Genomic DNA, 27,641 nt, shown 5'->3' with positions numbered 1-27,641 from the left:
TTAAAATGATCGCCCATTTAAACGTTATTTTAGTTTGTTCCACTTCACGAACAATGAACTTTCTGGATATAAATAAAGTGCAATCAATTAAATAAATAAATAAAAGTTTTGATATTATATGCTGAATTAAATTTCCAAACAAGAAAGTTTCATTTAAAATCTAATAAAAATGAAAAATGCATGTGATTTCTACACAAAAAAACAAGAACGTCTGAGTGAGTCCCCCGCCCCTCCCTTCCCCCCCACACAGGATGTGACGACACGTACCTGCAGGTTATCAACAGCATTTCCGGTGAATGCGCCAAACCGAGCTACTGTTTATCGTGGAAGAAACGCTGTTTAAGGATAATTCCGCGTAGCAGTGGTGGAGAGTTACACTACCTGCCGCTGAAAAACAAGCAGGTATGCGCTTATTACTCTGTGTGTGGATTTTAACTCTGTAGCCATTTTGTTTTGTTTTTTATTGTATTTCTGTTAAAGTGTCTTACATACCCGAGCTACGTTTAACAAACGTTCAGTAAACTGACCCTTTTTTCTGTCAAGAGTATTCATTTTCTATCCGTATTCCGGCAATTTCCGCGTCCTGCTCTGGGATTGGGTGATAAGTTGATTCTTATTGGACGTCCCGTCGGTATAAGAAGCCCTAGCCAATCATAGGAGAGGGGCGGTGCTGTCAGAATAGAGCTGGAATTAAAAAAAATAATAACGCGTCAAACCGGAGGTATAATGGCAGATGACTTCATTCGGATTGTGAATCATAATAGACAGACAAATCGGTTCCGTTTGTCTGTAATTAATATTTCTGGTACAGAAAAAACAGGCCCATATTGCAGATGGCGTCATTAGAGAAATAAATCGAGGTGTGTGTGTGCGCGCGCGCTTCGCTAGCTTGTTATGCTAACTGGAGTTTCCATTATTATCTCTCGGAGTCACATAAACACTCCTAAACCACTTCCTACACTGCACTTTTATATTATTAAGAATTATTCACCACTCTAAATATTACTACAGGACTATTCTGAAATAAACCATGTTGTTGAAGAGGCTAGAATCTTCTGGAAAAGTGTGTTGACGTTGAAAAAAAATCCGCATCGGAAAACTAAGTAGAGACGAGAGAGTATGGTTAAAAAAAATCATACCGTGATACTGAATAGTTTTCACGATACACGATGTGTTTAACTTTTAATCTTCATGATTAAAAGCCACAAATGAAGTATGACTTTTGATTGCACTTTTATTTCCTGTAAAAAGAGAAAAAAACAAGTGTATCACGATGTGACGCTCGCGCTTTTATATTTGCATCGCTCACGTTGCATTTATGCAAAACCATTCATATGACACGTAGGCATGTCACGATAACTACTTTTATTGGACGATATATTGTCTCAGAAATAATTGCGATAAACGATATTATTGTTTTAAGACCATTTCATGACACTGATATAATGATATTTGGACACTGATATAATGATATAATGGTCTTTATTGGTCACATTTACCACAGTGCACAGTGAAATTCTTTTCTTCGCATACGCATGTCAGGAAGCTGGGGTCAGAGCGCAGGGTCAGCCATGATACAGCGACCCCTGGAGCAGAGAGGGTTAAGGGCCTTGCTCAAGGGCCCAACAGTGGCAGCTTGGCAGTGCTGGGGCTTGAACCCCCGACCTTCTGATCAGTGCCTTAACCGCCAAACCACCACTGCTATATAACAGCGTAATAATGCAAGTACACGCTGTCGAAGAGGAATGAACGTTTAATTCTTTAATTGATTATTGAGACATTGACATTCAACCACACACCCAAAACAATAAATAATAAGACGGGTTTGTATCACCTGCAGTGAAAATACAGCGTGGTGTTTTGTGTAAAAAATATATTTTTAAAAGACCTCGCGGCGGATTCGGACTAAAATCCCAGAGATACTCCGGGATAAATGACATCACGCACCTCCGCATGGAGAACCGATCCCGTCCGAGCAGGGCTTTAGAGATCTGCTGTGAAGGTTTTGGTTTCATCTTCACCACACCTTCGTAAATTGAGTGAAAAGAAATCCGAGGTGTGGCGAGAAGGCACGAGGTGAGGTATGAGCAGAAGTGCACTCCTGCGAGTGTGAGCTGCTCTACGTAGTGGAGTCTAAATACCTGCGTCAGAAGGCACATATTAGCACACACACCTTAACATTTACACACACATACACCCGCGCACACTTTAACACACATACCCACACACAATTTCAGGAATCTTTCACATTGTCTTTTATTCCTCATTGCTGAGTGTAAGTCTTCTCCGAGCTGTGTTTCACCTGCTGTGATTTCATTCATAATTTGTGTGTTTCAGGTCGTCTTCTGACCTGAGCACTGGTGTGAGTGTGTGTGTGTGTGTGTGTGTGTGTGAGTGTGAGTGTGTGTGTGTGTGTGTGTGTGTGTGTGAAACCATGGTGGAATACTACCAGATATTAGGAGTGCAGAAAGACGCCAGTCCGGATGACATTAAGAAAGCGTAAGTGTCTGATCTCGCCCATACGTCTGCATACAATCACAGATTGGATAAGTAGTTAAATAATACGATATACAGCCATTTTTATTATTATTATTATTATTATTTTTATTATTGTTGTTGTTCTGGTTGTGTATTTGTCTCTCGTGTGTATCGGTGTGTTCTGACTCTTATCTTTAAACCCGTTGTCATAACAGTGTAATGACTATGAGCTCGTACGGCTGTGTGTTCCGCAGGTACAGAAAACTCGCCTTGAAGTGGCATCCCGATAAAAACCCCGACAACAAGGACGAGGCGGAGAGGAAGTTTAAGGAAATCTCCGAGGCGTATGAAGTCCTTTCAGACGGTGCGTTCTGGTTTTTCTCCGTCCGTGTAGTTCGTGTTAGTTCACTGACGCTTTGTGCTATTTATTATTCAACAGTTACTTTCGTTGTCTTGATGTCTTTTGTGTTTCTGTTTCCTGCAGCCAGCAAGCGGAGTATTTACGATCAGTACGGTAAAGAAGGCCTGTCAGGAGGTGGAGGAGGTAAACACTATGAAACGTTCCATACGTATTCGTACGTTCAGTGGAATTCAGTCCATGGTCACATCTGAATAGCTGCAAATGGGGAAAAAAACAAAAGTTTAAAAGGGATATTTTCTGTCTGATCTTGATCCGTGTCTCGCTCTGTGTTCAAGGAGGACGCTATCATAACGGCGATCCCTTCGAAGGCTTCACGTTCCGCAGTCCAGATGAGGTCTTCAGGGATTTTTTCGGTGGTCGCGACCCTTTTGCTGATTTCTTTGGTAAGATCGCAGATACGATTGTTTAATTTTTTTTATTATTGCTAAAAATAGCCATAATGATTTAAAAAAAAAATTTTAACAAAAATTTGGTCAGATGGTGATTTAAATTTTCTATAACCTAATGTGCTCATTCTGATACGTTATCGTTTCCATAGTAACCGTGCAATCACAGGGATTCGTATTATTCGGCGATAATAAACAGGTTACAGAATGTTATGATTAGATGTTTATTTAGAGTTTATGGAAGGAGACTCCAGTGTCAGCGCTTTGTAACAGACAGAGGTAAAGCTATGATAACTTCAGGACAGTATTAAATAAAGGGAGGGAATAAAGGGAGGAGAGAGAGAGAGAGAGAATAAAATGAGGAATAGAGAGAGGTCTGGTGAAGGAGCGATTGTTTATAGCTGCTATAACATAAGTAACAACAGGAATTAAGTTTCTTCCTCAACATTTAAATGAAACTACAAACAGGAAGTGGAGTATGATGTCATTTAAATAAATAAAAAAGTAACTCTTGGTGCGCTGCTGTGGTGTAAGAGGAATAAACACTCGGGGACATGCTGTTTGAGGAAAATGATCAGCGTCTGGGTGGAGACTGTATCTCCGCTTCATCACCAGCCCTTATTGTGCGTTGTGAATGTTGTTGGACTTTTTCTGATATTGTGTTGTGGAGGAGTAATGGAGGGAAATCCTGAGCTGTGATGTTCTGTGCTTCTGCTGTAGGAGACGGTCTGTTCGGAGACGATTTCTTCGGCGGTGGTCGACGGCCGCAGCATCGCGGGATGAGCCGGAGCCGAACGGGCGGCTCGTTCTTCTCTAGCGGGTTTGGAGGATTCGGGGGTTTCGGCAGCGTTCCGTCTTTCGGACCGGCATTTTCTTCTTTTGATGGAGGTCAGACATCACTGATGTTTTCGCGTGTCGGATCGGATGCTGTTTCATACACTCAGGCACTCACTGTGTGTGTGTGTGTGTTTGTGTGTGTTCAGGTTTCAGCTCTTTTGGTCACATGGGGCCGATGGGGCAGTTGGGGCCGATGGGGCAGATGGGGCAGATGGGACAGATGGGACAGATGGGACAGTTGGGACAGATGGGTGGAGGAGGATTCACGTCCTTCTCCTCCAGCTCGTTTGGAGGTGGAGGAGGAGGAGGAGGAGGAGGCAGCGGGATGGGGAACTTCCGCTCCGTGTCCACGTCCACCAAATTCGTTAACGGCAGAAAAATCACCACAAAAAGGTACGACCTCCGGACAGCGAGGCGATAAAACTCACGAGCGAGGTCGGAGCAGCAGTTTGGCTCCGGGTGTGAAATATCTCGGCTTTTACGTAGTTTTCCTGTTCTAAGATCAGTATAAAGCACGTGATTATTAAACCTATTGTTCTGTATTCTACTGGCAGATCATTTTCATTAAATATGTATGCTTAATTAACAAAAAATTAGCTCCCAGTAGAACAAGCTTCAAATTCTTTTTATTATTATCTCCGCTTGAGATTTTATCTCGAGATCATCACTTATTTTCCTCGTGATAAATCCTGACGACCGAGCAGCGGTTTCTCTTCACTTTACTCAGAGACGGATTTTAAAGTAAAAAAAGACGATTTTGGACGTCTGTACGTGTGTATGATCAGTTAAGGGTCGTGTCACAGTCACAGCGAAACCGGGTTCTAAACCCCGAGCTGCCAGCCCCACCTCTCGCTCAGTATTAAACCCTTTAAACAGTTCAGTCCACGGCGCTGTGTTTATAAACCTGTTCTTAATGAAAGCTCTGTGTTTGGATGCAGAATCGTAGAGAACGGACAGGAGCGAGTCGAAGTCGAGGAGGACGGGCAGTTAAAGTCTCTAACTATAAATGGTAAGGAACAGCTGCTGCGACTGGAACACAAGTAAGCACACCTCGGAGCTCAGTGCAAAGTTAGGACTCAGATGTATGTACCCTTTTTTTTTCTTTTCTTTTCTTTTTTTTTTTTCTTTCCCCATCTCTTAGCACTATTCAATTACCGTTATTGTGGGGTTTTTTATTATTATTATTATTATTATTATTATTATTAGATTTTCTTTGTAAACCTATTTATGAAGAGGAATGTCAGTATTTAGTGCAAACGTGCTATTCCTTCTAGGGACCATGGTGTAAAGTTATGTTTGTTTTGTTTTTATTTGACTTTTGCGATGCGGGTGGACGTTGCTGTGTTGGACTTTAATGCACATTGCCTTTTGGGTCCTGCTTTTGAGATAAAAATTAAAATAATTTAAGGATTAAAAATGGAGAGAGAGAAGCATTGTGCATTTAACGGGCATGACTTTTCATTTTTGCTCCGAGTTCAGTGAATAATCCTCGGTTTTCTTTAGAACCCTGTTAATAAGCTCGTCTCATGTAAACGCGTGTAGTGTTACTCCAACTGTACTGATATGCAGTCATTATTATATTATTATATTATTATTATTATTATTATTATTATATTTAGGGTTGTTTTGTTTAAATGAGTGTTTTTTTTCATTAGTACCTGTACACCAGCTAATGATGTTCTTAGTCTTATTGTTGTCATGGAAACGAGCCTATAGACTCGAGGTGTAAGTGATTATGAACGTAAATGAATTTTGTGGACTTTGTACACGAATTTAAAAAATCAATAAATGTGAGTTTCATCCTTTTTTTTGAGGATGCTGCGGCAGCTTCCGGCTGTGTGTGTGTGTGTGTGTGTGTGTGTGTGTGTGTGTGTGTGTGTGCGCGTGTGCGTGCACGTGCGCACTGCATGCTACTAACACATTTCCTTCTAGAAGTGATTAACAGTGTATTTAACATTTTAACAAAAGAATCTTACAGCAGTAGAGCTCAAATCTCAAGTTTAAATTTTATTCAAATATTATCATTTTTTTAACATTTATTTGAACCTTATCTGATGTCCTTGGCCCATCTGTATCAGTGACTCAAACGTAGGGCTGGGCGATATGACCAAAAATATCACATCATGATACTCGACATTTCTACGATACGCATCATGAGGTATGATTTATCTAACAAACAAACTGTCTGCACAACAGCAGTAAATTCAACCAAAAACATTGAACTCTATCTGACGAGACTTTCCTTTAATGCTTACAGAGACAGATTAAGTAAAAAGAAAAAGAAAAAAAATTGTCAAATCAACTCTAACGTCATATTAACAAATGAACATAACTTGGCATTGCTATTGATGAAAATCTGTTTAAATGATTCTAAAGTGAATGTTATTGTGCTGCCGTGTCCCTGCCTCGTTAAGAAGATTCGTTTCTCTACAAATCCTACCTGAGCCGCTTTTGTTTATGGTCCTAGATCGGATAAGTAAAAAAACAATGCTGGACAGAAACAGTGACGGCAGGGACGATATTCAGGGGAAGGACGGGGAAATTAGTGGTTCACTTCACATCTGGGGAATCAGTCTATCTATCTATCTATTTATTTATTTATGTTAAGAGTCGTGTAGGGAAACAGGTGCTCAAGAAATAGGTGTGTGCGTGTGGGGCGTTTCAGGGGACGGTTACGAATGTGAACCTTCAAGATGGACAGATCTGAAATATCCGCATTGTAATGTGAACGCAGGCTGAGAAACGGAACCTGTTTCTATAGCGACACCGAACGTATAACGGCGGAGTATTTCCGGCTCCGGCCAGAACACCGGGGTTAAAACTGTGATTTTAAATAAATGTTCTTCTTCTTCTGTAGAAAGAAGACGCGTGTCATTTGAAAAGAAATAAAAAATGAACTCGCACAAATAAAACAGACGCGGATTAAAATAATAAACGTGGCTTCAAATTGCGGCGGCGCAGTGATGAAGGAAACGCATTAAAAACATTTGACATTATAATTACTACTAATAAAAACCGGTTTGCTTTTTCCCTCCGCCCCGTGTTGCAGTCCTTCACACCCCGGGTTCTGAGACCGCGTTTGTCCCTGATTTTGAGTTCGAGTCGCGAAATTTCACCCAACATACAATGTAAAAACGAACACGTGGAAAGCATTTCAACCTCAACGTGTTTGGGTTTTTTTCAACGTGATGTCATTTTATAAAACGTGCACTGGTTGACGTTTGGTTTGGGCTCGAGTCAATAACTAACACACGTGCAGGTTTTGTGTCATCATAAAGACTAACCTTCACGTTGCGTGTGTTTGCTGATTTGCGTTTTCTCTCGCATTTTTAATATTTGCGCTTTTGCATGGATGAAGCACCAGCAGGGAGGGGTTAAATCTTCAAAAAACAAACAAAACAAAATTCTGTACAGATTGTTTCCCCCTTTATGCATGCCCCGCCCTTCATTTCTTTAGGGCAGGCCCTTGACTTGGGTCTAGGGGCGGAGCGTAAACAGAACAAGTCACTTCCTGTCTCCTCCTCCAACTCCGCCCACTCCAACTCCTCCCACTCTCAGTCATCCCAGAGAGAGCGACAACCAACAACAGGTCGGAATTATTTATTTATTCGTTTGGTTTTTTTGGGGGGGTTTTTATGCGAATTTTTTTCAACCCTGAGTCTTTTTTTTTTTTTTTTCCTCTCCAGAGCAAAATGGAATGAAAAGGAAAAGACCACCGCTGAAGAGCGAAACAAAAAAGTCCAGAGAGTCGTGAAATATTTCCAAAACGAGCGACGAGGTCTGTGGCGGTCGCGGGCGTTATAGCGTGGACTCGGCGTCATGGTGGAAGGACGAATGGTTTAGTGTTTTTTGTAGAAGTTAAAAATAACTTTTTGAATTATGACTAAAACTTGGTTTCGGATTGTTTTTGTGCTGTGAGAAAGTTTTGTTGTTAAATCTACTTAACAATTAAAGACAGCTTGATGAATAATTACCAAAATAGATGTTGTAGCTAAAAATAGCCGTCAATTAGAAATGTTTGTGGGGTTTTTTTGTTTGTTTGTTTGTTTGTTTGTTTGTTTATCCTAATTCCACGCACTCCTGTAGTTAATGTCTGTGTGCACCCGTCTGTAATATTTCCTAATAAACTTTAGTCGGTTCTGTTTCCCACACTACGATAAAACGAATGAGTAATTTAACCCACAGGGATCCTGAGCCGTCATTCGTTGACTGTGAAACGTGACACTCGAGTGTGTTTTATAAATGTCGCGCTGTTTCTGACCCGGTCGGAGTTTTTACCGCGTCATCAGTTTAATAAACAGAAAGAAGGCGAGGAAAATAAACACCGCGCTCATTTTCACTTCAGTGTCCGTAGATGTCGCGTATTTAAAAAAATCAATATTACTTAAACAGCCCCGAAGGAGGACTAGCACGATAGGACGAGCCCTGGTGTGAAACGCCACACTCGAGCGCCCGAGTCGTGATGTCACTTCCTCTTGGCTGTAACGGCGCGCAGTAGCGGCCCCCACTTGCTCCTGGCGCTGAGTTTGTGCGTGAAGTCACGCAGGACGCGAGGGCCGTCATTTTCCTCCGCCTCGGAGCTGATCTCCATCTTCTGCACGATCAGCTTCAGCAGGTTGTGCTGCTTCTCCATGGACTCGGAGAGGTCCTTCAGTCTGAACACACACACACACACACACACACACACACACACACTCTCTCTCTCTGACTGAGGTCTACACCACTTTTTGCAACAGAATACCATAAAAAATGCTGCTATTTCTGTTACCTGTGTCTGGGTTCCCGTTTATCCGTTACCTAGGTCACCCCCGTGTCTGGGTTACACCCCTGTGTTTGTGTTAGCTGTGTCTGGGTTATCTGTTTATCTGTTACCTGGATTACCCCCCGTGTCCGGGTTACCCCCCCCGCCGTGTCCGGTTACCTGTGTTTCTGTTTGGTGAGTTCTCTCTCCAGCTGTGTGCACTGCCGTGTGCTGGAACTCAGACGTGCCCTCACTTTGTTCACTTCACCTCCGCAGAAGAACCACCTCTGATACACAGACACAAACATGAATCTGGACAGGTCACGCCGCTTCAGGAACGGTTTGTACGAATAAACATTCATCCTGAGTGCGTGTTTGCGTTTGCGTTACTTTTCCTTTGTAGCACTTGTTCGGGAATTCCTTGACGGAGATCTGGTCGACTTTTTTCACGAACCAGGAAGGCAGGCGCTCCTCCAGATTAGTGTGAAGTTCAATCTGCACGTTATTTCCCATGAGATTTGATTATTTACTATAAAACTGCACCTGTTCAGAACATTGTGTAACTGTCCGTCGGTCACAATGAAGGAGGCGTGGCCTAATTACTTGTCAGAAGTAGTGACTAAGGCGTGGCCCCTATACCTGTCAGTCACAATAAAGAACACTTGGGTTCTGTGTCTGTCAGATGTAGGGAAAGAGGCGTGGCCTCTGCCTGTCAAGCTAATGGAGGCATGGCCTCCTGTCAGTCTTAGTGAACGAAGCGTGACGTCTGTAAACTGTCAGTCTAAAGAAAGAAGGCATAGCCTTTGCGCCTGTCAGTCTAAATAAATGAGGTGTGGCCTCTCTGCATGTCAGTCCAAGCAATGGAAATGGAGGTGTGGCCTCCTTCACCGTGTGTCAATGTAAATCAAGGAGGCGTGGCCTGTCAGGTGACATGATATCACTGAAGTCTGAAGGTAGGTCACAGCACTCACCTGCATTCCTATCTGTTTTAAACAGGCGTTGTTCTTCACCTCCGCGATGTCTCCCACAGCCAAACCAATCTACAATAAACCACACAGCATTCAGAAATGTTTCACACCTCAGCTACTCGAACCATCACTAATGAGCGGCGTGGAGGAGGAGTTTGTTGTAAAGCTCACTAGCAGGTTCATGAGCAGAATCGGCACAAGCAGGACGAACCAAATGAAGATGAAGTACGTCAGCACGGGGAAGGGAAGGTGTCTGGCCATGTAGGGCTTCATGAAGTTGTCCTGGTAGTTGATCTCTCCTGCCATCATGGCAAACGTCTGCATCAGCGACAGAAACATACGGCCAAAATGTTTCTGGAAGACAAAACGGTGGAAGGAGCTGATGAATTGCCAGCATCGGAACTGTCCATCACCGTATCTGTTTAACATTAAAGACATCGCTATTTATACATTTCCTTGGCATTCTACGTGTCTAATCGTTTCTGCTCATCCACACGTTCATGCATTTATCTCGATGAAACGAACTTGGGGTTGTATTCCGGCTGTAAAAAAAAAAAAAAAAAAAACAGCCCTCACCTGTTCGATCATCAGAGCGTAGAAGGCCAGCGCGAACGCCAGGATCAGATAGACGAAGATCAGAATGATGCTCAGCAGCGTCTTGCAGATCTCCCGAAACATCACCACGTATATCCCGAACCTCTGGAACCTGCACACACACGGGGAGGACAAGACTGCGACCGACTCTCCAAAATATCACGTCAGTGTGTCGAGTAAACACACTACTGAATTAATTAACAACTAAATGAACAAACTAGCACCACTACTGGAACAGCAGGCTCACCGAAGATCAAAGTTAAACCCCTGATCGCAAGTGTTGACGTAATTTTAAAAAAAATTGGTATCGTAACGCACCTCGTGTAAAATACACTAATAGACGTGCAACGTTTCAGAACCGCAACCAATACAGAAAATTTGTTGTGAGTGAACAGGGTTCAGGAACATCACGATAAGTGTGTGTCCAGCGCCATTTCACACTGATGAAGACTCTTGGGAATTTGGGATAGTGAGCGTGTTGGTGTACCTCTGCAGGTAGAGGAGCAGGTTGACCCAGGAGCCGAGAGACGCCAGAGCTCCGGCCTGCCAATGCCACGATTTCTTCACGTTCAGCAGGAGAGGAATGACGAAGAGCAGGGAGCAGATGGTCGAGCCCCAGTCCATCACGTTCGACGCGTCCTGCAGGTACTTGAACCTCTGGGGAGAGGAAGACGATTCGTTCAGCTGTTCCGACCTCGATGGCGTCTACGAGATTTAATCACAGGTCGCAAAATCCAGTGTGGAAGAATTCATCATCGTACCTGCTGGAACATCTGCACTACTTCTTTACCGACTGCGTATAAATTCATCGCCAGGACCAGGAACATGCAGGTTGTGATGAAATAACACTGCTATAAAAAATTTTAAAAACACAAAAATTAGCATATTTTGTGATTAACCAGTGGAATATAAATATTATATATATAATTTTGTGATCAATAAATAATATATTTGTTTAATCGGGTTCTCTTTATCTACTTTTGGGACTCGTGTGAGAATATGTTGTTGTTTTCGGTCACATTTAGAAAAGTCAGATGTATGGAAAATTCTAAAGGGTTCACAAACTTTCAAGCAGCGCTGTACATGATGTTGCATGTGTGACGTGTCGAAGGTTCTTCTGATCTACCACGTAAATGATTCCGATATTTTTTTCTGGTATAAACCGGAGATTAATGACGTGACTCGTCGCTCGGCCGTGGTGCTGTACCTCGTCCAGACGTTTAGTGACCATGTTGACGGTCGTCACGTTTTTCTCCACTTTCAGTTCGGGCCGCAGGTGGACGATCAGGTAGGTCAGGGGGAAGACTCCCAGTGTGTACATGGTCATGTTGAGCAAGTGAGCTTTCACACCGTACGCATGCCTGCGTGAGAGACACGTGTCAATATCTCATGTCACGACAAAAAAAACCGCCGCTTGTGTTGCCGAGCAACCACAAAGCGTAAACTCCTCTGTCCTGAAGATTTCAGGCAAAGCGCTGACACTGGAGACTCCTTCCAGAAATATTACATAAACATCTCCGTACAGAAAACTTCACCTAATGAGCAATCTCTGTGGACACGTCCCTCTGAACGAGCCGTTACTATAGAGACGATAACGTATTAGAGCGAGCGCGTTAATATAAACCTGCGCTACTGTTAGAGCCGCTGTTCTACAGAACTAACCAGCACCTTCTGACCAATCAGGATCCAGAACTCAGCAGCGCTGTGTTTATAAGCCCGGCATCATCGTAGGATTATCGTGATTCGTAAGTTCTACATGTTGTTTTTTGTGACGTGCACACGTCCGGACCGCTCACCATTTCATTTCCAGATATTTCTTGCACACTGGGTGAGTCAGCAACTCGACACGATTAAACTCCACCATGGCCTAAACACGGTGAGGGAGAAAGGCAGACTTTATAAAAATTCAACTTTATATTGTATTATTGATATTTTATTCAGAGAAATCCTGACGTTGAGGGCAGCCAGGGGTTTGTTTTCGTCTTCTTTCTCCGATTTGTCCATGTCCTTAGTGTACTGTATCGGCTGCTGAAGCCACTGGAAATTATACTCCAGCTGTTCATCAAACAGAGAAGGAGACAGGGATTAACGCGAGTTTACAGGAGATAGGGATTAACAGGCGAGTTTACAGGAGATAGGGATTAACAGGCGAGTTTACAGGGGACAGGGATTAACAGGCGAGTTTACAGGGGACAGGGATTAACAGGCGAGTTTACAGGAGACAGGGATTAACGCGAGTTTACAGGAGACAGGGATTAACAGACGAGTTTACAGGGGACAGGGATTAACAGACGAGTTTACAGGAGACAGGGATTAACAGGCGAGTTTACAGGGGACAGGGATTAACAGACGAGTTTACAGGGGACAGGGATTAACAGACGAGTTTACAGGAGACAGGGATTAACAGGCGAGTTTACAGGGGACAGGGATTAACAGGCGAGTTTACAGGGGACAGGGATTAACAGACGAGTTTACAGGGGACAGGGATTAACAGACGAGTTTACAGGGGACAGGGATTAACGCAAGTTTACAGGAGACAGGGATTAACAGACGAGTTTACAGGGGACAGGGATTAACGCAAGTTTACAGGAGACAGGGATTAACAGACGAGTTTACAGGGGACAGGGATTAACAGACGAGTTTACAGGGGACAGGGATTAACGCAAGTTTACAGGAGACAGGGATTAACAGACGAGTTTACAGGAGACAGGGATTAACGCAAGTTTACAGGAGACAGGGATTAACAGACGAGTTTACAGGAGACAGGGATTAACGCGAGTTTACAGGAGATAGGGATTAACAGACAAGTTTACAGGGGACAGGGATTAACGCGAGTTTACAGGAGACAGGGATTAACAGGCGAGTTTACAGGGGACAGGGATTAACAGGCGAGTTTACAGGGGACAGGGATTAACAGGCGAGTTTACAGGAGATAGGGATTAACAGACAAGTTTACAGGAGACAGGGATTAACAGACAAGTTTACAGGAGACAGGGATTAACGCGAGTTTACAGGAGACAGGGATTAACAGGCGAGTTTACAGGGGACAGGGATTAACGCGAGTTTACAGGGGACAGGGATTAACAGGCGAGTTTACAGGGGACAGGGATTAACGTGAGTTTCAGAAGAATATTTCACATTAGCACTTCATTGTGAATGAAACCCACATAGTAGCCGCAGGAGTTCACGTCTTCCTCTGACTCTTTAATGCAGCTGTCCAAGAGATGCTAGGAGAAGAAAATGCATTTTTTTATATATATAAAGTGTATATAGTTTATATAACACCATCCATATTAACTGGATTGATGACTGCAGCTCGAAACGTCAGCTTACCTTGCAGCACTCGGGGAGAAACTCGATCATGTCCAGGACAGCGCAGCGTTTGGCTGAATTCACTTTAAACATTGTGATGGCCTCCTCACACCTACGACAGTAAACACACGCCTGACAGTTAATATGACTGACAGACACACACAGAGGCCACACCTCCTCCTATAAGACTGACACACACAGAGGCCACACCTCCTCCTATAAGACTGACAGACACAGAGGCCACACCTCCTCCTATAAGCCTGATAGACGCAGAGGCCACGCCTTCTTCAATAAGACTGATTGACACACAGGCCACACCTTCAATAAATCTGATTGACAGAGGAGAGGCCACACCTCCTTCAATAAGACTCCTTATACATGAGTACACATGCTTGTGTGTAACCCCAGTGCATGATGGGATTGATCGTACCTACCTGTCGCTGTCGATCACGGCGCTCGTGACGTCTTTCCTCCCGTTGTGTATGGCCTCGTGCAGGAAGGAGGCGTCGCACCGGTTCAGCAGGATCTGAGCCCCTCGCGACAGCAGCAGGCGAACCGCTGCGACGTGTCCGGCTCGTGCGGCTAAGTGCAGTGCTGTGTTCTTTCACAACAAATCCCACAATGCACCAGTAGATATCATCACTTTCACTCGTTTACTGTCATCATATAATAACCAGTCAATAATCATACACAGAGTTTCCATCCTGCAGCTGATTATTTTCCTATAACAGCACGCCCCCTGGGTTTTATTCCTCTTACACCACAGCAATTTCCCAACGATTATTCATTTTTAATTTCTCAAAGAAGCACATGGGATGCTTTTTATCCATTTATAGTTACGGAACATCCATGAAACGAGACACTTCCTGTTCTCACTTACGTTATAGCAGCTGGACACTGGAGACTCCTTCCATAAACATGATATAAACATCTCCTTACTTTTAGAAAACTTACACCTTATCAGCGATTGCACACGTTTTTGATCTAGCGTCCACCGTACACGTCCCTGTGAACGAGCTGTTGCTATGGAAACGATAACATATTAGAACGAGTGCATTAATATAAACCTGTGAGCTGAAGCTGCGCTGCTGTCAGAGCCGCTGTTATAGAGAATTAATCAACACCTTCTGACCAATCACAGTCCAGAACCCAGATAAATCGTTGAAACGTACTCCGTCTCCATCGGTTTTGTCCAGGAGCTTGATGTTGGATATGAGTAAGCTGTCCATGGTCTGCGTGTATCCCTCAGCCGCGGCGTGATGTAAACAGGTCCAGCCTTTATAATCACTGCACACAACGGAACATAAACAGCTTCAGGGTCTGTGCTGGTGAACAGAAGGTGGTGGGTTCAGAGCCCATCTGTTTCTTCACCTCTCAAGTATGGAGGGAACTCCTGATGATCACAGTAGTGATCTCTTCGTGATAATGCTGACCATAATTAAGCTCAAACAATGCTACATTTCTGTGTGTGTGTGTGTGTGTGTGTGTGTGTGTGTGTGTGTGTGTGTTTCTGTACCTGTGGAACAGAGCACCTTTCCTGAGGAGCAGCTCGACCACTTTAACATGACCGCCGCGTGAAGCCAGGTGTAGCGGTGTCATGCCCTTCTCATCGCCCTCGTTCAGCAGACGTGTGTCTGTCATGGTCTCCAGGAGCCGGTGACACGTGTTGATCCTCCCGTACCTGCAGTTCAGAGAGACGTTACAGATAATGAGAAGATCAGAGCTCCTGGTTATGAAGAACAGACGTCTTCTACTAACGGAGTTCAGAGTTCCTGCTCATGGAGATCAGAACTTGTGTTCATCAACTGATCAGAGACACTACTCATGAGGATCAGCGTTGCTGCTTTTGGAAATGGAGATTAGAGATTCTGCTCATGAGGGTAAGTTTTCCTGCTCGTGGAGATTACCGCTTTTGTTCGTTGATATCAGGCATTCTAATCATGGAGATCAGACCTTCAGCTCTTGGAGGAGCTACTGCTACTGTTCAAATACATTAGTACTCATGTAATGGAAGAACAGATCAGATCAAAACTTCTACTCATAGGAATTAGTGATTTGGTTCAGAGCAGATCAGATGTTTACTGGTGGACATCAGAGGTTTACTCATGGATATGATGGCCCATAAAGTTTCTATGTACGTTAATCTAGATGTTCTGACTTTAATCACTGCCTAAACCTCACTAATACCAATCATGATATTAGTACCACACATTTGGAAAGTTCTTCTAGCTGTTCCTCTCTTTATCCACTTACTCAGCTGCAAAGTGTAAAGCCGATTTCTTCTGCTTGGACTTCTGGTCGAGTGAGACCTCCAGGCCGAGCATGTTCTTCACCGAGTCAGGGATTCCCAGCCTGCAGGCGTAGTGAAGAGGAGTGCAGCCCTCTGAGTCTTCATCGTTCAGCAGCTCTCTCACAGTCTTGTGCTGCAACAATAATAAAATGTTAGCTTTTCCAAACAATAAGTAATAACTCACGCTGTGATATAAACATCAACATCTGCTATTGGTTTGTTTTTTTTTAAAAGAAACTGCAAAGCCTCCTGAGTAAATTCTGCTTCTGAGGGCTACACGATGAACATCTAAGAGATGATCTAATGAAGTTCACTCAGGCGGATCCCGGTAGTGAATATGCCAGGGGAAGTGGACAAGGTTGTGGTGAAAAACGAACTGAAACACGGCCCTAATGTGCTATGATGTGTTTGTGGCAGTGGCAGCGCTTTAGTCGAACACTAGGTGGCAGTAAAACCTCATTTTTTTTATTACAACCTCATTCCTTGCAGAAAAAGTTGAGGAAAAAGAGTGTGCGTTTGTGTGAGAAGAAACAGAACCTCCGAAGAACCTCAGATGAGACGAGGAACATCTTGATCTGCATTGTAATGAAGATGAAGTTCAGAAAGCAGTGAGTGTGAATCACCTCCAGAACGTCTGCCGGAAGGTTCTTCAGACCTCGAGGCTGCAAGATGGCGAGATGTAGGAAGTTACACCCAGTCTTGTCTTTAACCGTCAGATCAGCACCTGACACCAAAACACAAACAATCCAACATCTTTATTATCATGTAGCTCCATAGCTCTTGGTGAATCTTCGTAAAGAGTTTGCTGGAGATTACCGTGTGACAGCAGCAGGTTAACGCTTCTCCAGGCGCCGCAGCTGGTCGCTAGCAGCAGTGGCGAGTGGCCTTTACAGTCGGTGGAGTCGATGTCGGCGCCCTGAAACACAATGTTAGCTAGCAAAGAAGCCAACTAGCTTCTTCTTTTTTAAAAAGTGATATAGTGCTAATCAGCTGGATGGATGAACAGATAGATTGCTAACTAGCTTCGTTGTTAGCTAGTCAGAGTGATAATGATATAGATCGAATGTTAGCTTCGTTGTTAGCTAGTCAGAGTGATAGTTAGATAGATCGAATATTAGCTGCGTTGTTAGCTAACTAGCGTCACTGTTAGGTAGTCACAGTGCTGATTAGCTGTATTGTTTGCTCAGAGCATAATACGTTGTGTGCGATAGTTACGCCACTGCGCCGTATCAGATCCTCTCACCTGTGAGATTAGATACTCCACCAGTTCGTAGTGGTCAAAAATGGCCGCCCTGCAAGAGAGAGAATGGGAGTGAGGTGGAGTGATGAAGCTGATTATTTTCCTATAACAGCACATCCCTAAGAGGTTTATTCAACCTTTTATACCACAGCAACTTGCTCACCATTACAATTTTTTATTTATTACAGAACGACACGTCATATGAGCCGTTACCGTAGAAACGATGACGTATTAGAACGAGCGCATTAATTATGAATAAACCCGTGAGGTGCAGCTGCGCTACTGGCAGAGCTGCTGTTCTAGAGAATGAATCAACACCTCCTGACCAATCAGAGCCCAGAATTCAGCAGCGCTGTAGTGTGTGAATACTTATGCAGCGGTGTTTGGAACGCTCCGTCGGTGATGTTGACGATGTCATACACTCTCTCGTACGCCTGGAGCATCACCTTCACGGCTTCAGTGGCTCCCTGAGTGCACGCAAAGTGGAGAGCGGTGGCTTTATCACACTGCGGAACAGAGAGGGGGCACTTCAATTCAAACATCTCAGACCACCGCAAACGTTACGATAAAAACAGACCTGAGGTCGAAACCTGACTCCTATTCTACCAGCAGATAATTTAGCGTTTTTCATGCGTTTATTTCTAGAAAGACTTCAAATGATTTGCTAACAGCACAATATTTGATCACAATGAGAAATAACCAGAAACGTTAGATATTTATGTGTCAGAAACCACACGGTCCTGTGGTCATTTCCTTCTTTGGGAATCTTTCTTTGGAAGGTTCTGTGAAGAACCCTACAACAGAGTTTTCCTGCCAGAAAGGTTCCTGAGTCCGGGAACACAAGGTTCCCTTCTGTCTGTGGAAGCTAAGTGAGCTAAGAACGTTCAGAGAACGTTTTCTAAGCGTGGATACACACTCAAACCAAACGCATCCCAAATGGCGGCCCCCGTAACGTTCCGGCGTCCCGCGAGTCTGCGTGTGACGTCACCGAGTTTTGAGAACACACCTGGCCCGAGTTCTCTGACACACCTCAAACACACCTGACGTCACGGCACACAGACCAGTCTACTTGATCACACTTTTACCTTCACGATACGTGAAGCTTTTATGTACATTACAGAACCTTTCAGCTCTAAAGTAGCAAGAACATCGTGTCAGATCGTTTTCAGCGGATTGCAGCGACAGACTTCCGTCAGCCGGGTAGCTCCAGAAGAAGTGAACATTTGGGACTTTGTGTGAACATCTCGTGACTTCTCTACCTGCTGCTGGTCGATTTTGGCTCCGTGAGCGATGCAGAGCTTGATGACCTCCAGGTTTCCTCCACGTACGGCCAGATGAAGAGGACTGCTGGTGGATTTGTCCACGTAGTTTATGTGTATCTCAGTGGGCACGCCTATCTCCTCCCCTGTTTGTTGGAAAAGATTTGACCACTTTATAGATTATATTGTATATTACTGTCTAATGTCAAGCAGATCACTCACAGACTGACGTCTGACCTTTTTGGAGAACCACCTCCATGGATCTCTTGGCTCCTGAGAAGGCGGCGGCGTGGATGGGGAAGTGACCCAGCTTGTTCTGGCAGCACAGCCTGGCGCCGTTCTTGTGCTGGATTCAACATATTTCAAATACGGATTACAATCCTTTTACTTATTAAAGAACGACATGGTGTACTTTTTATCCATTTATAGTTACATTTAATGCTGTGGAATGCGTGTCCGTGAAATGAATAAGTTCCTCGTTCCCTCACCGGCCTCTCTTTATTTTCTTGAAAAAAAAAAAAATCAGCTTGTACCGCGAAGAGGCGTAAACTCCTCTGTCCTGAGGACGTCGGAAGACTTAAAGTTACAGCCTTACATCTGATTCTTACAAAGCGCTGACACTGGAGACTCCTTCCTTACATGTTAAATAAACGTCTCTCTACAAGAAGAAAACTTCACCATATGGACGATTACATGCATTTCTTCATCCGTTTATTATAAGCGGAGCTGAGTCCCTGTGAACGAGCTGTTACTATGGAAACGATGACGTATTAGAACGAGTGCGTTAACGTTAATGAGGATTAATAAAAGAATGCGAGCATTAAAGCTGCTGTTATATGATATAATATGATGAGGAGGAAATCGACATCTAACCAGAATCCAGAATTCACCGGCGCTGTGGTGTAATGAGAAATATCAGATCAGTCTGGATAAACGTTATTTACGAGATTTCAATTTGATAAAGATACGGTAAAGGATGAAGTAAACGCGCCGGAGACGGGAAACATTTAACGTTGATTAGGAAAGGAAGAGTGTTTATTGAGATGGATAAATGGCTTGAAATGATGTTTATTAGGCGTGTGTGGATGCAGAGCTTTCGGATCATATGATATCACATCCACATCGTCTGATACACAAGTACTACAAATACTCCAGTATTATTATTTTTCTGGACCTTTATACTGTCTCAGTTTAAGCATCAAACTCAAGATGTTCCTTATATGGTCAGTGCTTCCTGTTCTGGTTCCCCTGCCATCATGAGGGTAAATGGTCCCACTTTTTTTTCACACTGAACTGTAGGAAAGGTTTATCCCTGTAGCGGTAGGAATCCAGGGGTTTGTTCTTACCAGTATGAGAAGCGCCTCATGGTTGTCCACTGACGCGGCCAGAAGTAAAGGTGAGTTTCCCAGATCGTCCTCCAGGTTCACATCCGTCCCACTGTGTGTCAGGAGTTGCTGTAAAAATGAGAAAAATTAGATTCGCATGTATGAAGTTCTTGTTCTGTCTGTTTAAATATTAAACCTGTGTAAAAAATAATAATAATAATATATAATGCGTCTGCATATCCTGTGATAGCTGCCGTGTGATAGGACAAAGCTGGTTGGTGGGCGGGACTTTGCCACGATCAAGTTGAGGAGAAAACGGCAGAAATCACATCCCCATCCAGAAAAATGAACCTGTAACTTTATGTTTTCTTTATGTTGACTTTGAGGTTTCTCAGTAACACGACAAGCTGCGATTATTTTTGTCTAATTAACTAATTACCAAGAGAGAGAGAGAGAGAATAGAGAGAGGGTATAAAGAGTGAGAATAAAGAGAGAGAATTTAAAGAGAGACAGAGAGAGGGAATAGAGAGAGGGAATAGAGAGAGAGAGAGAGAGAGAGAGAGAGAGAGAGGGAATAGAGAGAGGGATGGTGAGGGAACGAGTGTTTATAGCTGCTGTAACGTAAGTGAGAACAGGAACTCATTTTATGGATGTTCCACAACATTAAATGCAACTATAAACGGATAAAAAGTCTGATGTGTGATATGTGGTACCTCCACTATGTGGTTGTGTCTGAGGCTGACGGCGAGGTGCAGTGGTGAGAGGGACGCTTTGTTCAGGATGTTCGGATTCGCTCCGAGACTCAGCAGAGCCGAACAGCTTCCACTCTGATCCTGCTGAACGGCCCAGTGCAGAGGAGTGTTTCCTTCATCATCCGCAACGTCCAGCTCTACACACACACACACACACACACACACACACACACACACACACACACACAATATGCTTCTCAATAATATAGGAGTACACAGACAGCTATAGAAGTGTCCAGGTCGAAATGTCTGTGGAATTTGCATTCAGCTATTTTGCGATTAGATCAGACCGTCCACAACTTTGTACGTGAAGTAAAATTCCACTCATTTCCACTCTGAGGCTAATAACATCACACTGACATCTGTATGCATGTTTCTCTCGGACCCAGGACGATCAGAAATCCATCAGCGTAGATGTCTTTACAGTTACGGTCAGATAAACATCCTCCCAAAGTCTATTGCTGATGTTGGTAGAACTATTTTTAGAACATTGTTAAGATAAGGAACATGCAGTCCATGTGAAGAAGTGAATGAGTTCATGTGTTCATAACCTCTACATTAGATTACTGTAACGCACCTCCAGACGGATTCTCAGACGTATCCGTCACCCGGATCCAGTCCAGGAAGCAGAACGTCTTAGCATTTTTATTGTATGCTATCTACATTTATATATATATATATATATATGAAGGAGAACATTTTTGTGAATACAAAACTCAAATCTGGAATATTCTTCCTGCTCATACTCAGGATGCAGACATTTCTCTCTCTCAAGACACCGCAGGTAGAAATAACAATATTGTTTAATTATTTTTCCTTTTTTTGATCAATTGCATCTGTAACATGTTTTTTCTTAAACTGTAGCAGTAAAAATGTCAGACCTCAGGAGTAATGTGTTTATTTCACTGGTTTTCTTTTTCTCAAATGCATTATCTAATACTTCGCATCTTTGAAGAAGGCTTTAAGCTCCGCCCACTTCACCATCACCTCACGACATATATATATATATATATATATCCTGCTATAAAATATCGTTGTATCTGTCATTACGACCTACACGTCATTTAATTAACCTTATAAGCCACACGCAGTGGAGTGGAACCACCTCAGATGACCTCAAATTTGGAGCTTGTTTTTCTAACTAAGTTTATAATCCTATTTATTACAGCGGAATTTGTTCAGATGTTTAGATTTGTTGGATTTGGGGTAATTTGTTGGAATTGCACTAATTCTGCTCCTGCTGAACAGATTTCAAAAACAGGAGGGGGTTTTTTTTATTGCTGAAAAGATAAGTGCATCAGATCGCAATGCATTCTGGGTAATTTCTGCTCCTGAGGTCTACAGCGATGTTGACATAACTCTTCAACTCCTCAAGCACCAGCAAACTTTTCTTTAGCGGATAAACTGAGCAGAAATGATGAGGGGTGGTCGTTCCCCTGAGTGAACCCGTGTCTGACCCTGTGAGCCGGCGATCCGTACGATGAGGTTGATGACCCGGATGTGGCCTTTGGAGGAGGCGTAGTGAAGCGGGGCGGCACCGCCGCCGTCCCTCGTGTTCAGGTTACCCGACTGACCCTCCAGTGCCGGGACGTTGCCCTCCAAAGCCCACTGTAAAAAACACCAATTAGCAATCCGCATGGGGGAATGTGCGTCAGATCATCTTTAACCATAAAATCTGAAACCTCGAAGACGTTCATCGACGTGCAGCTGTTTCTGTCCATGTCCTTCAGACTCAGGTATTCGTGAGTGAACTTCGGCGGAGACCGGGACGGACGCATAGCATCTCAACACAAACACACAGAACAGAACTGGACCAGCAAAAAACACAAATTAGCACAAGAGTCTGAGGTCTGAGGACATTTTCTGTTAAAAAAAAAAAAAAATTAGAAAAAATGACTTCTGTAGGAAATAATCAAATCTCTCGCTTTCAAACATCATCAGCCTTCATCCGGCTCCGTTTAGCACCGATTAAAAAAACAAGAAGAAAAAAAACTAACGATCGAAATGTTTTGTTCTTTGTCTTACTTTCATTTAAAAATCAATAATTGATTTATGTTTTTGTATTACATATTTGAATATCTTATTCTGTTATTATTTACTTAGTTCTTACATAATATTATTTGTTTAAATTTTATTATTTGCCTGTTTTCCACTATTTTATTTATTTATTTATTTATTTATTTATTCACTATTTTAGTTTTATATTTCACAGAGTAAAGCATTTTGAGTTGCCTTTAAAATTAATATTTTTATTATTATTATTATTATTATTAGTAGTAGTAGTAGTAGTAGTATTATCAGCTCATTATAGACCCTAGCACTTATATCTAATGCAAATAGCTCTACAATTTTCAAAATATATACATAACAAAATTATAAACACAGTTTCTTGTGTTATTTTGTTCTATAATATTATTGTCCTTGACATATTATGTTTAGTCTGAAATACAGAACATGATTCATAACTTATACATTACCCAGATAACTATAATAACAACAATAAAAGTGAATAAAACCGTTAATAGTTGTGTTATTTTGGTATTAGTAAATTAAATTGTAGATGGGAAAACATGTATGAGTTACAAAATGGAATGAAATTATCCCATAATTCTGTTCAGAGGCTGAAGTCTGTCTCACACCAGAGTAAAGTCTTATTTACAAAAGATTGCTTACAATATAATATCATGAATCTTAATAAAAGTTTTATGAAAATTAAAATGTAACAGTGTGGAATTTAGCTTAATTGTAGTAATAATGATTTGGGGTTTAATGAGATTCAGTTTATCATTAAAACCAACTGAAAAACTTACATCAACTTTTAAACACCGCTATACTGCTATATTTCCAGCGTTGAACGTTTATGTTGTAATATACATTTAAAAAGTTCAAAAAGTTTAAATATTGAAAAGTAATATTCTTTCACATCACGCTTGACGTTATTTTAAAATAAAATAGTTTGTACCTGGTGAGCTCCGCTGTTCCCGTCCGGGTCTTTAGCTCGTGGGCGGCTGGTTATCAGTGCAGTGGGTTTATATAGAGCGAGATACACACCCTGAATATCAGATTTCTGTGTGTGTGTGTGCGCGTGTGTGTGCGTGTGTGTGCGTGTGTGGTGTGTGAGAGCAGCAGGGCGGTGTGTGTTGACTGTTCCTATACACTCATCCAACACACTCTCGTCTCTCTCCTCTCTCCAGCTCTAATGGGACTTGGGGTCACGCAACAGAAAGACGGAAAAACACGAGCGTCCGAAAGCGGAGAGCGGTCACGCTGCAGCAGACGTCATGTTATAAGGTTTTATGGGTGAAGTAATGCAATTGTGAATCCTCCTCATTTGCTTTAATTATATTCGATTTGTTTTATGATCGTTGTTCTTGCAGCTAACCGAATAAACCAAGCATTACGTCTGAGACGTGTGAAGATCCGTCAAGCGTCTTCGCTTTCATCTGAACAGCATTCTGTCATCGCTGAAATTCATTAGAGCAGGGAGATGGCTTCCTGTTCAGCGTTAGACCAGAAAACATCTCCAGCGCGTCCTGATAATCGCCTGGACGATACATCACGATATTAAACATGCATGATATTATGATATTAGTGACTTCACATTTACAACACTGCTTATCCAATCATCTAAGATTCTGGATTTAAAAAAATGTTGTTAGCGCTTCTGTTTTGTTTCTGTTTCCTCGTAAACAATAGGTGTCCCTCAGGGTTCCATCCCAGGCCCTATTCTCTTTCTGTTCTATTTAAATAAACAACCAATCAGCACCTCCTTTTTTAAATGCCTGCTTTGTTATGATCTATAATTAGCTACATGTGAGCTTTACTTATCCATAAAGTTCAAACCTCATATTAACTGATCATTCTTAAAGTCTTAGCCTGAAATTAATTTCAGAGAAGCTTTGCTTGTCTTCTGCCTCTTGAAGCGTTCTCATTTGCGGTCTGTAAAGCTGCTTTAATTACTGTAAAACTCTGAAATGTTTCAATTAAGACATACTTTACTTCCTTCCTGCTCATTCGTGCAGTTATCCAGTCAGCCAGTCACGTGGCAGCACTGCAATACATAAAACAATGCAGATACAGGTCAAGAGCTTCAGATGATGGTCATATCAAACATCAGGATGAGGAAAACTCCTCAGTGATTGCAGCGATTTTGACCGTGGCATTGTTGTTCATGCTTGGCTGGTTTGAGTGTTCCAGAAAGTTCTTCAGGTGGAAACCCCGTGTTGTTTAGAGAGATCAGAAGAGAATGACCAGACTGGATTGAGCTGACAGGAAGCCGACTCAAATGATCACTCTTTACACCTGTGTTTAGCAGAAAAGCATCTCAGAACACACAACACGTGTGTTGAACCTTGACCGGGTGTACATGTGCTCCTAATAAAGTGGACAGTGAGCGTATATCATATAAGACAGAAGGTTTGGGCTTTTAACAGCGCTAAACAATTTTTTGTCCCACAGGAAGCCGTTACAGGCTGTATTCTGTTTTCTGGTAATATAATTATGGTAATATAATTTTAAACTCTGGCTTTGCTATGGGTCTGTAATTTGCTGTACATTAGCCTGGGCTGCCAATGCAAAAATTTCAAATTTTGTTATAAATTATAGCTGTATCTACATGATCCATGTTATACTGCAGCTGTGGAAGACGTACAGTTGTGTATTGCGTTAGTGTTTACACACTCATGATACCGAGTGTTGTAAAGGCAACACGTAAGCCTTTCCTAAAGGGGTGTGGAAGGATAACTTCCTCCACTACTTCTAGTCCTGCAGGACAGTAGATTTGGACTTTTAACAGGTGTCCCTCAGGGATCCGTAACAGGTCCGATTCTGTTCTCTGTTCATATAAATAGCCGTGTGTTTCCCTTTTATAGGTTTGATATGTTATAATCTGTAATTAGCTGTAGATTACTTTAGCTGCCAGTCTGTACAATATAGATTACATTTTATTTAGTTTTAAAATGTATGAAAGAAACAAAGCTTGTGTTATTTTGTCCTGTTATAGAGGCACTTTTCCGTCTGCGTTCTTGACTGACGAGGTGTAATTCATTACATTGTGCGCGCTGGAAGGTGAGATATTTGTTTGTGAGTAGGTGAATGTCAGATGAACTGCACCAGCTGAATCCTGAATGAGAAGCTGCTCGGGTAAGTGACAGGTAGTAAATCGCTGAAATGTTGTTTTTATCATATACTGTACTGTGATAAATCCTTGGCGGTAAGCTAGCATTAAACATCTTCCTGATTTGATCCTGAGGACTTTTTTCAAGAATTCCTGATGTCCGTATTTAGCGGAATGCCGTGAGCACTGGGATTCTTTTAATCGACTTGTTGCTTACAGAATTAACTTGTTTTACTAGCAGCTAGCCATTGTTTTCATTAGCGGCTAATCTCCATGTTACCTCTGCCTGTCAGAAGTGGACGTTTATTTTGTGCATTCACATTTAACAAACCTAAGAAAACTCATGATGGATCGGATCGTGTTCTGATTACAAAACAAACAAACAAACAACAACAACAACAACAAGGAGTGACGTTAGCACAGGCGCTTCTGCTAGCTCGTCCACACCACTTCAGTCTTCAGTCCCCCCAGCAGCACTCTTTCCCCAGCACAAGGCGAAGAAGCTCACGGCTTTTAATCTGACTTGGATCGTTCTTGAATGTTCTGTAAACGTTGATGTGTGCTTTAGCTTTCCATCTCGCATGTTTGGGGATAAAAATGACAAAGATGTCACTTTCACAAAGCAAGGAATTTCAACCTGGAAGTCAGAATTTAGAATTAGAAAACGATGAAGGCTTTCAAAAGCATGCATCCAATCACGGCCATTTATGATCCACATCTTTGTGGGCAGAAATGAGACAGAGGGAAATAATTGCTGGTCTATTAGGACTAACCCAGACAATGAAAAACACTGCTATGGTAAAAGCCTACAGGATGTGGTGTGGTTTGCGGTTGTAAATGAACTACCTCCTTACAAAACCCTCCAATCGACTCGTCCTAATCACAACACTTTGGCTTCTCTTTCCCCTCAACGATACCATTAGGTTAGCATGTTTCCCTCGCACCTCCGAGGTTGGGAGTTTGATTCCCACCTCCACCCTGTGGAACCGGTCTTATTTATAGGCCTCTCATATCTAGTGTCTGGTGTTCCCTTTGCTACTGCGGTGTGTGGAGTCATCACGCCAAGATCTAAAGAGTTCTGTAAGGCCTTCAGAAAAAAAAGGTTGTGGATGCCTATGAGTCTGGCGAGGGGTTTAAAAAGATCTCCACATTATTTAAAAAACATCATTCCACTGTAAGGAAAATCATCTACAAACGTTGCAGCTTTCAAACGTTTGTCCAGGACTGACCGTCTCAGCAAATTCAGCCCAAGATCAGACCGTCTGATGCACAAAGAAGTCTCCAAGAACCCCAGTATTTCAACACAGGATCTGCAGTAAGTCTTGCAGCTGTTGCTGTCAAAGTGCGTGCTTCTACAATCAGAAAGAGATCGCACAGATTTGACCAGCGTGGGAGGCGTGTCAGGAAAAAGCCTTTTCTGCAAGACTCCAGTTTGCCGATGAGCATACAGGCAAAGACCAGACCTTTTGGAATAATGTGCTCTGGACAGACGAATCGAAGATAGAGGTGTTTGGTCACAGTAACAGCAGACATGTCCGGCGCAGACCAAAGACAGCTTTTCAGGAGAAGCACCTCATACCAACTGTGAAGCACGGTGGTGGAAATGTTATGGTTTGGGGTTGCTTCGCTGCCTCAAGGACCGGACAGCTTGTATTCATTGATTCAACTATGAATTCTGCATCACATCAAAGAGCGCTTGAAGATAATGTGAGGCCGTCTGTCTGAAAGTTGAAGTTGATCCGAAAATGGACCTTTCAACAGTATAGTGATCATACTCACACGAGCAAATCCACCAAGAAACGGCTCAAAAAGAAGGAAAGAAAGGTTATGGAACGGCGAGTCAAAGCCTGGATTTAAATCCCATTGAGATGTTGTGGGGGGATCTGAAATGGGCAGAACGTGCAAGAAAACCCTCAAACATC

The 27,641-nt window shown here is 42.7% G+C and overlaps 2 protein-coding genes across 2 annotated transcripts; one reads left to right on the top strand and one right to left on the bottom strand.

The window, feature by feature from the left end:
* Nucleotides 1–246: 246 nt before the first annotated feature.
* dnajb6a (DnaJ heat shock protein family (Hsp40) member B6a) lies at nucleotides 247–8,273 on the top strand. Its single transcript, XM_017496274.3, has 10 exons — nucleotides 247–402; nucleotides 2,338–2,499; nucleotides 2,733–2,842; nucleotides 2,963–3,022; nucleotides 3,175–3,282; nucleotides 4,006–4,173; nucleotides 4,269–4,515; nucleotides 5,061–5,131; nucleotides 7,580–7,711; nucleotides 7,809–8,273. Exons 2-10 carry the CDS (start codon nucleotides 2,435–2,437, stop codon nucleotides 7,874–7,876), a joined length of 1,029 nt encoding a protein of 342 aa, XP_017351763.1. The 5' UTR covers nucleotides 247–402; nucleotides 2,338–2,434; the 3' UTR covers nucleotides 7,877–8,273.
* Nucleotides 6,110–23,609, bottom strand: trpa1a (transient receptor potential cation channel, subfamily A, member 1a). The gene is made up of 28 exons (XM_017496271.3): nucleotides 23,566–23,609; nucleotides 22,286–22,411; nucleotides 22,061–22,211; nucleotides 20,565–20,740; nucleotides 19,873–19,980; nucleotides 18,764–18,872; nucleotides 18,527–18,672; nucleotides 17,637–17,773; nucleotides 17,271–17,319; nucleotides 16,844–16,943; nucleotides 16,651–16,751; nucleotides 15,991–16,160; nucleotides 15,254–15,418; nucleotides 14,910–15,024; nucleotides 14,172–14,338; nucleotides 13,759–13,849; nucleotides 13,593–13,652; nucleotides 12,379–12,480; nucleotides 12,222–12,292; nucleotides 11,633–11,786; nucleotides 11,187–11,276; nucleotides 10,913–11,082; nucleotides 10,408–10,537; nucleotides 10,003–10,185; nucleotides 9,835–9,903; nucleotides 9,254–9,358; nucleotides 9,044–9,150; nucleotides 6,110–8,777 (listed from the first exon to the last, which is right to left on the bottom strand). The coding sequence occupies exons 2-28, from the start codon at nucleotides 22,379–22,381 to the stop codon at nucleotides 8,588–8,590; spliced, it is 3,312 nt and encodes a 1,103-aa protein (XP_017351760.1). The 5' UTR covers nucleotides 22,382–22,411; nucleotides 23,566–23,609; the 3' UTR covers nucleotides 6,110–8,587.
* Between the last annotated feature and the right edge of the window lie 4,032 nt (nucleotides 23,610–27,641).

This window comes from Ictalurus punctatus, chromosome 20, assembly GCF_001660625.3.
Source record: "Ictalurus punctatus breed USDA103 chromosome 20, Coco_2.0, whole genome shotgun sequence".
In the NCBI taxonomy this organism is placed as follows: domain Eukaryota; kingdom Metazoa; phylum Chordata; class Actinopteri; order Siluriformes; family Ictaluridae; genus Ictalurus; species Ictalurus punctatus.
The sequence above is the reverse complement of the archived record's forward strand: the minus strand, read 5'-3'. Positions and strand labels throughout refer to the sequence as shown.

Coding starts and splice junctions, on each gene's coding strand:
- dnajb6a (XM_017496274.3), top strand. CDS start 2,435: ATGGTGGAATACTACCAGATATTAGGAGTGCAGAAAGACGCCAGTCCG. Junction 2,500..2,732: donor CCGGATGACATTAAGAAAGC/GTAAGTGTCTGA, acceptor TGTGTTCCGCAG/GTACAGAAAACTCGCCTTGA. Junction 2,843..2,962: donor GTATGAAGTCCTTTCAGACG/GTGCGTTCTGGT, acceptor TGTTTCCTGCAG/CCAGCAAGCGGAGTATTTAC.
- trpa1a (XM_017496271.3), bottom strand. CDS start 22,381: ATGCGTCCGTCCCGGTCTCCGCCGAAGTTCACTCACGAATACCTGAGT. Junction 11,277..11,632: donor TCACTAAACGTCTGGACGAG/GTACAGCACCAC, acceptor AATTTTTTATAG/CAGTGTTATTTCATCACAAC. Junction 11,083..11,186: donor TAGTGCAGATGTTCCAGCAG/GTACGATGATGA, acceptor TCCTCTCCCCAG/AGGTTCAAGTACCTGCAGGA.